The 16,469-nt window shown below is 41.6% G+C and overlaps 1 protein-coding gene across 11 annotated transcripts in view; it reads right to left on the minus strand.

Moving 5' to 3' along the window:
• Window positions 1-13,914: 13,914 nt before the first annotated feature.
• Window positions 13,915-16,469, minus strand: part of SLMAP (sarcolemma associated protein) — a 200,255-nt gene continuing 197,700 nt past the window's right edge. For all 11 annotated transcript variants that reach the window (XM_019504983.1, XM_019504979.1, XM_019504984.1 and 8 more), the window contains one exon: window positions 13,915-15,892. In XM_019504983.1, the coding sequence (XP_019360528.1) occupies window positions 15,803-15,892 (90 nt within the window). In that variant the 3' untranslated portion in view covers window positions 13,915-15,802. The remainder of the gene's footprint in view (window positions 15,893-16,469) is intronic.

The following is a 16,469-nucleotide window of genomic DNA, read 5'->3' on the forward strand; positions in this document are numbered from 1 at the left end:
TCAGTGAAGATCTTTAACTTGCTTACCAGTAGGAGAAAGCAAGCTGGCCAGGACATAAATAGAAGCAGAAAAAGGCATGAAACCGACTCCCCCCAAAATGCATGCTTAATGCATTCCCTTCCTTGTTCCTCATTCTTAGGATATTGGCTGTTTGAGTTAAAAGTGATTTCATTTTCATGGTGCTCTCCTCCATCCGTGGCATCAAGTGAGCTTAGATTTTTACAAGAGAGCTATCACCAAAAAATATTGCCATTGTATTAATCACAAACAAGTTTGACTGTAACATCAAGCATGCAGGTGGTCAACCCCCCTCCCTCCCTCCCTCCCATCTTTCATTTTTATATGAGAATTGTGGACAATCTCCTTCAGGATGATTAGATAGGAAACTCCTTGAAGCAGGGATACTGTCATCTTCTATGTATTGCACAGCACTGAGCACGCAAATGGCACTTAAATAATTAGGCATGAATTTGTCTGTCACTGTTGCTCAATGGTGGTGATCCAGTAGCAGGTCTTGTCTGTCATGTTTGCAGGTGTTCTGTTAAGGAGCAACTACTAGTGTTTATTTCTGCTTTGCAGGAGCAATTCTATTGAGGAGAGAATAGAAAGGGATTACTTTTACCTTATAATTTAGTCTCCCAAGGCATGACCTCATTCTCATCTCCCACCCATGTATGACAACAGTAAGAATCAAAATTTATATTAAGCACAACACACTGAAATGTGGAATTGGTTCCCTCTGGACACCGGTCACAACCTTTGTGGCTGTTACCATGAAGGAAACAAAGGTTCAATCCTAAGGCCACATCATTGAATTGACTGTTGTATTTAGACCACACATAGGCTGTCTGGAGTTTTATGAGACTAGTGTACTTAACCTGTCTTGCTCTTTATAATGCAAGAGGCTGTCTCATCTACTTGCATTTTACTGTTGTTAAAAATTAAAGAGTACTACATCTGTTATGCTGTCTGAATCTGTGGGATCCTAAGGGATGTTCAGCAAAACTTTTTCCACTTGTGTTTAAGGAAAGTGCTCTGCTCTACTCAACTCACTGTAGGTATTTTTTCCCCATATATTATAACTTTTATATCTTAATATATTATAATATATGAGGGAGTAAAAGGGATGAGAACAAAAAGTGACCAACAGCAAAGATCCCGTGTAGGCTCACAGGAATCCTTGTCTATCTTTGTAATAAGAGGGAAGGTTTAGCGAGGTTCCATGGATGGGATAATGAACAATGAGGTAAACATGATGGTTAGAAGTATTCCAGCCATAACATGCAATGATTTGGCCTAGGCAGTGCAATCTTGCATGAAGACAACTTAGAGGAGATGTCCTACATCAGCTCCATTTTTGCTTACATAAGACATTTTTTACCAGGAAAACTCAAAAGGCACAGCCAGACACAAACTTATGTTTAAATGAGTCTCCCAGATAGAACCCCTCCATTTTTGCTGAGAAAGTCACAAATCTTCCCTCAGCCACACTGAGTTCACTGTAGTTCTCCTGGCAATGCCAGCATAGTACATACGTACACACATACAAACACAACTGTAGGCTGATATAAGCACACCCCTAGCAGCAATTCCACAATGCAGCATTCCCTTTACCAATTACTTTTTCTGGTGACCAGAAGCACACCTCCCATTTAAAATGCCCTGTGCTTCTGTTCTTGTTACTCACTAAGTGGTGCAAGCACAGCTTCAGGTAGTCTTCATGCTGCTGCACAGGACCAAGAGGAGATCTTGATGTTTCTGATGCTGCAGGGAGAGGGTTGTGCACAGCTAGCTATGGCACTGCCTCAGGACTGAGAACCTGGGACAAGGGCATCCCAGGAGGCTAAGGAGCACAGCAGGAAGTCTGATGTTTCTCTTGAACCCCGCCCCTTTTATGCAGAGCTTCATGCTGTATTACAAATGAGCAGAGACACCTTACACCCCTGGCCCCAGTAGATAAAGATGTGTTCACCACTGGCCAGGAAGGGGAGACAAGGCAGATAAGAGTGAGCCAACTGCCTCTAGGTCAATGTTTCTCAACCCATGGGTTGTGGCCCAAAAGTGGGTTGCAAGAATATATGAAAAGCTCACAAACAAACTTTAAAAATGGATTCTTCTTTAAAGGAGAAAAATGTGGGAAACCATAGGTTTCCCCTTGCAGGCTGACAGGGCTCTAGGCTGCAAAGGGCTATTTGGGGCTGGCAGGAGAGGGAGGAGGGTGGTCAGGTAGGGGGTGCCATGTGCATGCACATAGCAGCCAGGCAGTGTGGAGAGCAGCTCTTGCAGGTAAGTCTATGGAGCAGAGGGGGGTGGGGGGCACAGATGACACTGCTTGCCATCCCACCTCCTCTCTGGGGTAGAGCCATGGCCAGACGGGAGCGCTGGTGGCAGCAGCCAGGCCATGGTGGTGGGGTAGAGCCACAGCCCAGTGCATAAGCAGCTGGTGGTAGGAAAAGATGAGAGCAGCATGTTCCCACCAGAAACCCCTCCATCTGTTACTCCTCATGCTACTGACAGTGGCTGGTGCGAGGGTTCTGGTGACAGTGGCAGCAATGAGTCTCACTGCTCCGCTCTGCTGTCCGGTGCTGTGCCACTTACCGGGCTGCTGAGGTGGCTTCTGCCCATGCCAGTCCAGCCAGGCTGCAGCCCTGTGCCTGCTGTGGGTACGCAAACCTGGGGGGGCATTTGCCTCCCACACACTGCGGGGGCTGGGAGCAGCAAGTTGCAAGAGGAACTGTGGGTTGGGAGTGAGGAGCACCAGAAGGGTCAGGGGGCTGTTTTCTATTTAGTGGGTTGGGACTGGCCTTCAGTGTTTACATATAGGTGGTCCTGGTCCCAAAAAGAGGCTGAGAACCACTGCTCTAGGCAACACATCCAGCATCCCAGGAGGAAGAGAACTCTAGTAGGTACAATTAGCATTACTACCTTGTAATATATATTGTAATCAACCTTGATAATTATGGGTCTTTTCACTTATACTGGCAAAAGGAGTAGCATGCAGCCATATGCACTCCTCCCCAGTATGGCTATAAGCAATGTCTGTCAGTTCTCCAATCACCACTTACCTTTATGTTAATATTTTCTGCTGAGTCCCTTTCTAAACGCATCCCATTTAGTCAACCTGTTATTGGGCCTAGGTTAACCCCACACAGAAAAGGCTTGAGATGCTGTTCAGTGAATCAGGTAAATGTCACTTAATGACACTTACTAGTATCTAGAATGGAAGGATGGTCCAACAATTAAGCAATAAGTCTAGAACTTGATTCATATCCTAGGTCCACCACCAATTTCCTGTGTGATGCTGGAGAAAACCAGTTCTCTGTGCTCCATTGCCCATCCATAAAATAAGGCAAGTATAAGACTGTGAGGTGCTCAGGTATGATGGCAATAAGCCATATAAATCCCCAAGATGCACAGTCTCCTTCAGCAAAAGAGGAGAAGAAAACTCAAGCACATTTGGCTCCTTCAAAAAAGCTGAACATGCAGCATTTTTCACCAAAAAAGATGTGCTGTCAACCTGCTTGGAAAATTAAGTTTGGGGCTTTTTAGGTTGTCAAAGGCTCTGTACTTTTAAAAAAGTCCCAGCCTTCATGCAATACTTAGGACAGGAGGGAGGGAAGGAAGGGAGAATAAATAACCTTCCCCATTTTGAACAACTGTAAGAGTCACAAGGCAGCCAGTCTGTAAAACTGCAAAAACCGTCTCTTCCAGTTGGACTAGCATTTGTGTACCCAGAAGGCCTCTAACTATCCGAAATGCAGTGGTGAGATCAGTTCCCTTTTCGCACTCACAGCCCACAGCTTCAGCAGAGGCCCCAGCACATTAAACACTAGGTGCCAGCTACTTCCCACGTGCTTCTGACATCCTGAATTTTAAGAACATGACTAGCTTCAATTGTTACTTGAAAAATTCAAATGATAATTTGTTTCTAAGCACAATTTCATTCTGCCACTGTGGGATATTATATAATTAGTTTCCCTATAAATTCATTTGTATGAAGGGCACCGGCACCAGGCTGTTAGTGCCATAGAACGGATTTGAATAAAAAACAGTCAGGAAAATGCACATCTTTTTTTAATGTGGGTAACTGAACACACATCCTTTGAGTACAAATGGATTGGTAAATCACATTGCTATTTAATACACTTAGAGCCAGGACTCAAGTGGAAAGAAGAGCTGTTACTTTCCTTTGCTCTACCCACAAGTCAAAGTCCAGCACCTGAGATACCAAAATGAGACACTCTCCAGAACATGCAGGTGTTCAGTATTTGATCGCTCAGGTCCTCAGCCTAGGCTCCCCCTCAGCAGAGTTCAGAGCCACATGATGGGGCAGACTAGGTACAGGCCCTCCCCACACTTCAGGAAAACATCTAAAAAGCCCTTGAGCAGCTTTCTGAGAGCAGCAGAAACTTGGGATTTGCATTTTTACAAATTCTAGCCCCACTGATCGCAAAGAAAACCCTGAAAATGAGAACAGATTTTAATTAATGCCACTGTATCTGCCTCAGGCTGTGGGAAGCCTCCAGAACCTATGACCACGTGGGCTGCCTGGTCCCACACCCTGCGGAGCAGACCTTATCCCATGCTGCTCTCCCAGGACCGGGACTGGCTGGTTTCAGTATTAAAGCGGCCAGTGGTGAGGGGATTGGCAGCCCCTTAGTAGGGCTCTTTCCTCTGTGTTTTTGGCTCCGTTGGCAGTGGATAGGTGGGGATCCTTCTCAAACATCATCCATGCTCAAGACACCAACATTAGATGCCACTTGCAATAGCTTTATTAAGATCCTGTCCTAAATGACTGCACTGCTGGCAAAATACGTAAACTACCACTGGGCACCTACATTGTCACTCACTGAGAGTATGGGGGCAACTGCTTTGACAAGCTCCGGTTTCAGGTTCAGCACATGGAAGAAGGGATCCCCACATCTGTTTTTTTTGTGAAGAAAACCTTAACAATACTAAACAAAAAGGACTACCCTTACTTCAAGGAGAGCCTGCACTTGGCAGAATGAAAGAACTGCTGCACTGAAGGAGAGGAGCAGGTCACCAACCCAGAATGATCTACTCATATTTACAGGATGGGAATTTGTTCAAACACACAGAGGGGCAGCATCTTTCTAATATATCATCTGTCTAAATTAAAAAAAAACAAACAACAAAACTCACCATGATACATAATCTTCACCTAGTAAAGTTTATTTCTGGGGAACTGAAACAGCTGACTTTAAAGAAACCAAGTTAACCATACACTATTGGTCTGTTTGTGTATAGGTGACCAGATGTATCTTCAGCACTGTAGTCCCATCTCGTGTCCTGATGCAAATTGTAAACAAAGATCTGCCAGATTCCCTTTGTTAAGAGTGGTAATAAGGATAAAAACATATATTCCTAGGAGATGCAAGACTCCATACATTTGTTAGAAGTGAATCAATGAACCAGAACAAATCTCAATTGCATTCCCTACCAGACCACCTTTCCCAATTACTAGTTTTTTGTCAATGCTGTTAGTAAGGACGTGTGGCAACTGTGATCCAAATAAGACCATTTTATTTCATAATAACCCATCAAATGGTAACAACCCTTATGTATTATCACCGTTCTGTAGGTTTGAAATAAGCAGCTGTATTTAAGTCAGCATCTCCTCACTAGTATCTTCTAAAACTCTCTTAGTAAAATAGTAAGGATGTGATCAAAAAACTTCCATTGTGTATTATGAGAAATAATTTTTCCATAAGATACTAATTAGGGAGATTATTAATAATGACTTGCTTAAAGCTGAATAGATCTGATGAAAGGGCATTTATAAATCGTGCCAGTGAAGCAAAGGGGTAGGAACAGGGGACAAGGTTTCCAAATTTGTAAACAGATTTGTAAGAATCAGATATAACCATGAGGTTCGGAGGCCAGAGTTAAATGGTAAGGAAAGGAAACCTGCAGAGGAAAGACAGATCTTTGTTACAAAGTCTGACTTAAAAGCACTAAAACCTCACAAACTAAATATCCCACTCAGGCAAATCTACAATGCCCAAAGGAATAATCTGGAAACTGCCACGGGTCTGCTTCCCTTTTAGGTGCCATTTGCAATTCCCACATGTATGAAAAGAATTTTAATGGAAAAATCCCTAGGTCAGTCCCCAGTTATGCTTAGATGACAGGTCTACAAGTACTCTACCTGAGAAATAATGCCAGTCAACTAAAATGGCTACATACAGGCTGAGGAAACAATCATCAGCCAGTAAACTGCACAACTAACTTGGCAATAATACCAGTTGATGCAGAATCATTACCGACTCGCTAGCTGCACGACACTTCCACCCCATTGCATTACCTAATGTTACAGAGAATCAGCCCTGCAATTACTTGATTGATTTTTTGCTTCCATGCCATAAAAGATATTTTTTTGCACCAGGGCTTGGCAGAAGGGGATATGAAAGGGGAAAGGAAGGGAGGGAAGGATATTAGACATGTTACCAGCAGCAAACTATACGCATACAATTTAAAGTAAATAGACCTGTCAAAACCATGAGTTCACAGAAGCATTTTAACATGGTTCATGATACTGAACCTTTTCCTTTTTAATGGCAAAAAAGAAATGAGACCAGGCAGCTGAGGCTCCACTGGCATATTCATATAGCCAGCCTTGCCACAGGGCAGAAACAAATCATGCTCTCTCAGACTATGCCCCTAAAAGGATCACAAAAGCATAAGAACCAGTTATATTATGTAAAAGGACATCCACAAATAACCTTGACAGAGCAGAAAGTGATGTTGGCAAGTTAGTAGATGTCAACTCTTCTGAGTCAGTACTGAACCCAGATGAAGTTCAACACTGAGAAGTGTAAAGTGCTCCATCTGGGGATGAACAATCCCCAACATACTTACAGGCTTGGTGGCGCCAAACTGACCAGCACTACCGAAGTGGACCTAGGGGTAATAAAAAACCATAGTATGAACATTAGCTGTCAGTGCGATGCTGTAGCCAGAAAGGCAAACAATACTTTGGCATGCATCAACTGATGCATCTCAAGCAAAACCAGGGAAGTGATTCTTCCACTTTACTCAGCACTGGTGAGACCGCAGCTGGAGTACTGTGTCCAGTTCTGGACGCTGCACTTCAACAAGGACCTGGAAAAGCTTGAGAGAGTCCAGAAAAGAGTCACCTGTATGATGAGAGACTTGTAAGTCAAGCCATAAGAGGAGAGGCTGAGGGACCTGGGTCTCTTCAGCCTAAAAAAGAGACGGCTGAGAGGGGACTTGGTAGCAGCTTACTGATATATCAGGGGAGTACATAAAGGGCTCAGTGAACAACTGTTCACCAGGGCACCCATGGGGAAAACGAGGAGTAATGGCCACAAACCCCTGGAAGACCATTTCAAGCTTAACACTAGGAAAAACTTCTTCACAGTCAGGGTGTCCAGACTGTGGAATAAACTTCCTCCAGAGGTGGTGCAAATGGCCTACGCTGGTATTCTTCAAGAGGAGACTGGACGGTCACCTTGCTGGGGGCACCTGAACCCAGTCATCTTTCCTGCCTGGTGTAGGGAGCTGGGCCCCATGATCTTGCAAAGTCCCTTCCAGTCTCTTACAATCTATGAATCAATGCTCCAAAATGGCACAGGACTGGTTAGCGCGCTAACTTTTTAGATAAGCTATGAAAGATTGCAGGCACACATGATCTATAAATGCCTTGTGGCATTCTGCTCAAGGGCAGGCCATGCTAACACCATTGTACTAAGTACTTACATCCCAGCTGGATAAGGCCTTTCACCCAACATATGAAGTACTGTTCTAATGCTGGAGAGAGGGTCATCATACAAGTAGGAAGTCAGGTTAATGGGCCTTTAATTGTACAAATCTCAGGTCATGATATAAAGCATAGTAATAATAAAATAAAATCTAAAAAGAGTACACTTTAATTGGTTTTTATAACTGCCAAATTATCTCCTACTACTAATTAGTGATCAAAGTTCTTGCATGTTATTCAGAGGCTCCAAATAGCTACTAACAAATGTTAGTGCAATTTAATCTATTGACAAATGTTACAAATAAACGTTCCAATTGGAATTGTTCCATGCAGGAGTAGCAATGTCCTGAGTAAAATGTGTGAAACTGCTGAAAAACAACATGTAGGTACTGTAGCCAATACAGAGTAATACTATGTTGGATCTCATTCTGACAAAAAAGGATGAACTGATTACTGAACTAAAAACTGATGGTTGCCTAAGTGCAAGTGATCATGACTATACATTTGTTTTACACAAACACAACAGTTCCAATCAGTTATTTTTATGCATCTCTCTCTCTCTTACACACACCAAGTTGAAAGTAACCCAGGACCAAATCAAGTGTGAAGTGCTTTAGCATAACAATGCGAGCAGTGGATGGGAACTGTTTAAGAATGCTTTATTAGATACCAACCCCACATAATTGTGCAATCACATCAGGCAGTGTCTTTGGTTATCAATACTCCTGGTCAAGACGAGACGTGAAAGTAGCAATTAAGAACACATAACAAATTTAAATAAATGGGAGTCATGAAAAAATCTATGGCAAAGAGATAAGAATAATAAAAATGGAATTCTTTAAATGCTTTCAAACAGGCCTGTCTAACTAGCAGCCCACAGGCACCCCCAAAGGGATAACTTGCAGCCCTCAGCTCCTGATCCAAGAGTTGCTCTCTCCACTGCTCCAGCAACTGCTTCTGCCGGACTCTCCAGGCTCCCCTCCATTCTCCAGCTTCTGCTGCCTGATCCCACCCCCAGAGGACCTGTGGCTGGGTGGCTTGGGGGGACCCAGAGAGCCCATGTGGGGCTGCACAGGGTGGCAGCGTGGTACACTGGAGCGCCTGTGAGGCAGTGTGACACAGGGACCCATGTGACATGGCATGGCATGTATGGGGCCACAGGGGGTGCCCACAGTGTGGGAGGTGGGCATGCACAATGTGGCCTAGCATGCAATATAGAAGGTGTGTGGGGCCAGGAGGCCTGCCCCCCACAGCCACTCAGAAGTTGGACAGCTCTGCTTTAAATGCATGAGGGACAAAATGAAAAACTAGTAATACAAGAGTCCAATTATACATAAAAGTAGAAAAAAATGTTAATCATGCTGCAAAAAAGGCAAAAATGTTCAATAACTTCCTGGTCTCTATTTGGCAAGAAGCAGGATGCTGCATTCATATCCTTAAGTGATGAGGAAATACTTTCTATTCCATTAGTAACTTGGGAGCTATTGCATTAGCAACTATTAAAATGTAAACATTTTAAATATGCGGGACCAGAAAACTTCCATATAATACTATTAAAAGGATTGGCAAAGGAACTCGGAACTATTCAAGATGATTTTTTAAAACAGATCTTGGAACACTAGGGAAAGTCCACAAGACAGGGAAAAAACACAAACGCTGTACCCATACTGGGGGGCGGAGAGTCAATTAAAGCTGACATGAAATTGGTAAGAACTGGTCAAGTGTCAGTTTCCAAACTGTAACTGTGATACAGGTGTTACCAGTAGGGTCCTGTGGGGATCTGTTCTTGACCCAGTGCTCTGCAACATTTTTGTTAGTGACACTGAGGAAATGATATATGTATTACTGGTAACATTTGCAAGTGAAACAAGAATTTGTGGTCAGACAAATGACAGGGCAAGTCAATTGCTCAGGCTGACCTTGGTCACTTGATGGGTCAGGCTCATTTGAGCAACAATACTATCAAATGCAAGATTATATATCCAGGAGTGGAGAATATAGGTCTCGTTTGCAGGACTAGAGATAGTATCCCGAAATGCAGTGGCGCTCTTCTAAGTAACTTAGGGGCTATGGTAAATAACCAAAACTCTCAGTGTGATATAGTAGCTAAGAAAGCTAACATGATCCTTGGACAAGAACGCAGATAAATATCAAGTATGAGTACAAAAATGTCACTATCCCTGTATATAGTATTAGTGAAATCACTGTGGAACAGCAGATCCAGTTCTGGCATTCACACTTCAAAAGGGATAGTGAAAAATTGGAAAAAGTTTTTAAAAAGACAAGAACGATTAGAGGTATGGAAACCCTGCTTTGGTTATTTAGCTTGTCTAAAAGAAAGTTAAAAGGTGACTCAATCATGGTTTAAACATATGTGAATAGGGAATACATTTGCATTAGTAAACAACTTGAATCTAGGGAAAAAGGTGTAGTAAGACTGATGGGAAATGAAAGCTTGACAAATTCAAATTAGAAACAGGCTCAATTTTTAATATCAAAGTTAAAGACTTGTTGCAGCAATTTTTCCAGAAGCGTGATGGATTTCCCTTCACTTTAAATCTTTAAATCAAGACTAGATCTCTTCCTAAAATAATGTTGCAATTCATCTGGAGATCACAGGCTCAATGTAGAAATTAGTTTGTAATGCATTATGGTCTCTGTTATACAAGAGGCTCTACAATAATCCATGAACTAATTTCAGCTGAGACCAGGGTCAGCAACCTCTGGCCTACAGGCCAGATCCAACCATTAGATCAGGCCCATGGATGTAGGGGCTTGGCAGCATTCAGCAGCAGGGGGTTTCAGCTGCAGATGTTCTCCCTGTGTTGCTGCGGGAACAAGCGCCGGGTCCTAACACCCATCCACTCACCTCTAACTTGGGGTGGGTCATTCTGATGTGCAGCTAGGAAAGGTTGCCTACCCCAGGTTGGTCCAGTTTTACTTTGCTTGTTAATTTCTATTCTCTCCCCCAATCCTGAGATAATGAGTGGGTAGTACCCACTGTTTCTAAAACAACCTGCAACTCTCTCTCCAGGTAGCGGTCTCTGAGTTTTAACAAGTTAATTGTCATTAACTAATCTGACTGAAATAACACAGGGTAAAATCCCAGGGAAGACTAGACAAATTGTAGTTTCCCCCACACATTAGCAAGGTCAAGGTAAACCCGAAATTACTACATCCTTAACTCTACCTCCTCACTAGTTTGTGAAAAACTACAAGTTTCATTGTCTTCACTAGGATTCCACCTTATGTTAGCCAACTAAAGCCAACAACGCTCCCTTCTCATTTAAATATGATGCACTCTGTTAGAAAACCAGTTAGAAGTCAAGGCAACACTGACCTGTACTCCACCAATCTGGAGGAATTGTTGAAAAGTTAAACAGAACAATAAGGGGGGGAACTGATCAAGGTGGGGTGGAAATCAAAACAACGTTCAGTTGTTTGATTGTTTGATTAGCCAATATATTTCATTTTCTCCCCTACATACACTGAACAGGCAGGATGGCCTGCAGGGTTCTAAGCAAGCATCAGTGGCCATCCTGTTAACGAAATGCTAATGAAGGAATTGAAGACAGCACTGTATTACTGCCAGGTATCTCTTATAGAAGGCTCTAAATCCTTTTGGGATCAGGGCAATACTTATTTAGGTAAGTGGCATCACTGACAATAAATTAGATTCCACCATAGCTTGGGATCAGATCTAAGATAGAGCACTTGTAGTAGCAGAAGCTACGCCATGCTGACTAAGAGGAGGAGGAAACTAGAAAAATGGATAACGTCATAGGAAACAGAAGGTAACACACCCACTCTTAGAGACTCTAACCTTTGAAACTTGTCAGCAATGACTCTGGCAACCTGGTGTTTCAGCACGGTCTGATGGCTTGGCAGGGGGAGAGTCCCAAACTAAAGAAGCTACTATCTTAAGCAATACAGTTCTATAGAGGGAGGCCAGCAGGACAGATGGTCAGTAACAAATCAGTTAAAACTGTGACAGACATTTCTACAGGATTTGGTTAAAGGTGAGAAAATAAATTTAGGGCTCAAGAATTCACTCTCAGAGGGCTAGTTACATTTACTCCAGCCATCATATAGCACTTTATCTGATACTGAATCATTCTTGAGAGACTGCTGGTTTTCTTCTGAAATAATTCTGTGCAAAATATACTCTGCATGTTCATAACTCTGTGCTCATTTAACAAAAACAAAAGAAACCCCAAGAACAGATGGCTCAGGTCATTGATTTGATAGCAAAAAGAATTTCAACCATGCTACAGAAAAGAGGTTATATTTAATATAATTCAAACAGATGGAACATGTGAAAAGTCCACCATTTTTCTTTTAATTTATTCTATTCATAACTCAAAGGAGTAAGAGGCCTGACAGTATCATTCTCATGCTGGTAGAACTCCCCCTGAAACAAACACTTTTCATCAGTAGGGACTGAAGGACAAAGTTAAGTGTTAGAAAAGGGGTGGGCAAAATGCGGCCTGGGGGCCGGATGCAGTCCACCAGGCCATTCTATCTGGCCCACAGGGTCCCTAAAAAATTTAGAAAATATTAATCTGCCCTGGGCTGCCTGTCACGTGGCCCTCGATGGCTTGCCAAAACTCAGTAAGCGGCCCTCTGTCCAAAATAATTGCCCGCCCCTGTGTTAGAACATAGAGCAGTTCTAATTTATTCAGACAGGAAATGTTTTATTTGTGTAACTCTTCCTAGCAGCCCTATGTCACTGATGAAAAAGGTTGCTGGAATCCATCCTGGAAGCTGTTGAGGGCCTTTCTAACCTCATCAACTTCAATGCAAGTTGAGGGAACTCATCATTTTGCAGCAAGAATCCAGACTCATGGAGTATTGTGAAAAGCTCTCCTTTGGGGCTGTCATAACCCCTTCGTCCAAGCTAATTAGTTGGCTATTATTAAACCCTGCAACTCCAAAAGGATAAGTGTGCATGTAAGTGAGCAAAGATATATAGCACAAGCGTAAGTAATGACATTCAGTTGTAAAACAGGTTTCCGGGTGGAGGGTGTTTTATGTTGGGAAGCTTTTTTAATCGTGTTCCCTTCAATGTAAAAGTGCTTGTGACTGGAAACTTCCCAACAGTACTCAATGGTCTCTCAGGGATCACCCTAAGAAAGTGAGTGCACGTCACATATTAACTCATCCCTGACCAACTTTTAAACATGCAAAACCCAGTAGATCCCAGCAACACCACTGTGCTAAGGAAATACAGCAGATGCAAATGCACAAATTCATGCAAAAGTGGATTACTTATTTAAGCCTGTGTTCATGATATGAATACAAATATGCACACATGCATGGAGTTCCAACAAACTGAGAACCTGTTTTCTTCCTTGAATACAGACATACTGGATTTATTTTAGCTGTTTGGTATTATGAGGACTTGAAAACTACGTCAAAAGGTCATTGTTATAAATAAGATCTATGGCACAGTAAAATTAAGTTGCCAAGTGTCAGGCAGCTCTTGTGACATATTTGGTAGCCCTGTCATGCAAGACCTACAGCTGAATTGCAAGAGATTGTGAAAGGGATTGACTACAGTTCTTTCTAGCCACTAGGAGCTACTGGTGTTTCAGATATCCAGTCCCATTATGATACACCTCCCTTCTGCTCCCCCTACTGACATGAGAGTTGCATGGAGAAGCATTAAGGATGGGTGATGGGAGAGATGCAAGTGAATGAAGGCTGGGGGCAAAGAAAGAAGGGCTGAAGTCAGAAAGAGGTAGAAATGAAAAAGCCTAAGGAAGAGAGGAGGCAAAGTACAGAGACTACTTTAAGCTCCTCATGCCTTCAATAACTCCCTCCCCAGCTATCTCAGATTTTCCCTAACCACCCTACCCTGGCTTCCCATCCTTACCACAGGCTCTCACTAATTTCCACCTTCCAAAAAATCCCTCCCCCTGATTTTTCTATGGCAGTAACCCCCACCAAGACCTCTGTCACACCTTTCTTTTTCCCTTAAAACTAGACATGAGTGTGGTGTACAAGACATTCAGATCTAAACAATGCATATGTGAGATGCAAGGTGAAATCTTTTGATTCTCAGTCCTACCAAACATGCTGTGTATGTTGTGCCCCATAATTGTAGCAATGCCTAAAATGAAATGAACTTAACACAAATATATAGTTTTCAAATGAGATTCAACTCAAACATGCACAGGGAGAGTAAAGTTATTTTATTAAATCATGCACATCACATGTGTTAGTGCAAATAGTTTAATCTGTACTCCAGAAATTCTAATGTACTTTTTATATCTTTACAAAATAGATTTAAAACAATTATTTACTTTAAAAAATGTAATTCTGAAGTTAAGCATTTCAGAACAATATTTGCAATAACCTATATACAAGAGGTACTGAGTACCACTGGCAAACAAGTGTTTTGTGGTTGGGTGGCTTCCTGCAACTGAAAATGATAAAAGAAACAAACTAGATGATAATAACACTTTCTAAGAGTCACTTGTGGACTATTTTTTCCAAAAATCTAATGATCCTCCTGTTAGCAAATCCCAAGTAGCTTAAGATAGAACCTTTAATTAAAAGGACAGACAATGACCCTCAAAACCTCACAAGGCAAATTATATACTAAATTTCTATTTAAATATTTAACTAGATCTGTTGATTGCCATTAATATTTTAAAGCCAAATAAATCTTTGAGATAATCTTCCTATTTTGAAGTTTCCCTTAACCAAACCATTTTCCTTTGCAATCCATTTTAGCATACTGTACAAGTCCTTAATAAACATTTTTGTTAGAACTGTTGAGTTGCGCAAGACAACTTGTAGCCAACATTTAAATTCAATGCTCAGTTACAGTGGTTCTCATTAAAAGTCAATAATTAACAACAGTTAACGCTCTTAGACTAGGAAAATACACTTTTTAATGGGGACCACTGTACTGTATTTTAACGCCATGTTGATGCAAAGCTTCTAATTACCAAAATTAAACCATCTCATCAACTGATGCACACTTGATCAGTTAACTGATCCCAGCTTTGCAATTACTTTGTCCACCATGGAATCTTTTTTCTCAGTTAATCATATATGCACTCTTGCAGTTTTCTTAATGAAGTTATGTCAATAAAAGCTTATCTGAAGAGACAAATATTACTTCTCCAGCTCAATTTTGAAAGTATTAAATGATTGAAAAAAATAAATGGATAAAATGTGATATGTGAGAAAGTATTCATACTTTTAAAGACTGTCTCTTTAAATATATGAAATTTAATAAATTACATTCAAACTAAAGTTAACATAAGTTGAATCACTGCACTATGTCCATCAAATGACCAAGTATTTGCTCCCAGAAATACCTTTTAGTTCACTCAAGAACACACACATGCTTGCACTCACGCACACACAAAATATTCTAGGCTGGTGTTTGCCATCAATGTCTTCTCTATCTTATCTCTTTAAGGCTGGACATGAACTGTATTTATTCCCCAAAATCATTAATAAACCAAAATCCTCACCAAAGAAAACTATTTGCTTCCTTCAAAAGGCCTGGAAAGAGACATTATCTTGTTCCCAATAGCTCAGTGACTGACAGCAAGTCAAATGGTATATATTAATGTGAAAAAAACCCCAAACTGAAAGGCACTGAGCACACCACATGTGTTCCAAGTAGCTACACGGTTATTTGGCATGGGTATCCAAATCAGAAAAGCATGTTTATCCTTTAAACCTGGCAATCAGATTCTAAAGCAAAATATCCACAAACCTAACCATTATAAATAATTTGGTACCAAGAAGCCTATTTTAGGCCACCATTATAGTATTCAGAATCCCAACATACCAATTTAAAAATTACATGAAATTGTAAGCAAAAGTATTGCTCACAGTAGAATGAAGTCACAATTTTATTCCCTCTTTAGAGACAGATACATTTTATACAGTTTAAAGCAAATGACTCTACTGCTGTTCTCACGCAGAGCTGCATTGTATTAAGAGGTAAAAAGGAAGAGAATTAATCTGTTTTCCCCCAGTATGAGAGTGATGCCAGCTTCTAAAAGGGAGGACGGTGTATGGATTCAACAACAGTTCTCATGGAGAAGCTCTGGTTAGGCCTGGGTACAGCACCACGGCTGTTACAGCAACCAAAGCTGCCATCACAGGCATCCAAGGCCACTGTCTCTGTGTGGAGAGAAAGAAAAAATCAATGTCATATTTGTTCTAGTTCACACTAGTCAGTTAACCCCTTGGTTCCTTAAGTCCTGAGCACCTGTTGGTAAGTATCACTAATATACTTCCCATGAGCCCTTAACTGCTGGGAAATCTTGACTCTTGGCACCAAGGGGTTAACTCTGTTTTCTAGCACAAGGTATTCCAATAGACAAGTCTTCATGATGGCACATCAGCCGGAGATTCTTTGTTAGTGCTGTATTTCCAAGTGCATTACAACACACCCCGAAGAGAACATCTCCTCTTAAACAATGGAGGGCTGAAGATGCTCACAATATAGCTTGTGCCAAAGAACTGCTAGACAAAATGACAACATTTTAAACTTCTTTGTTTTTGCGTTTTTAAGCCGGATCTGTGACATAAGTTCTTAGTGGAACCTATCAAGATAATTTTCAATGGGTTTGAAGGATATCTTAGGTTGAGGACAATATTTTACAGAAGACACTAAGAGACACTGGGGATGTAGTGCAAGGTGAGAATTAAGAATACAAACCCACCACCTATTTGTCATTCCCATCTTGTCCTTTTT

This window comes from Gavialis gangeticus, unplaced genomic scaffold (genome assembly GCF_001723915.1).
Source record: "Gavialis gangeticus isolate Ggan-Ray unplaced genomic scaffold, GavGan_comp1, whole genome shotgun sequence".
In the NCBI taxonomy this organism is placed as follows: Eukaryota; Metazoa; Chordata; order Crocodylia; family Gavialidae; genus Gavialis; species Gavialis gangeticus.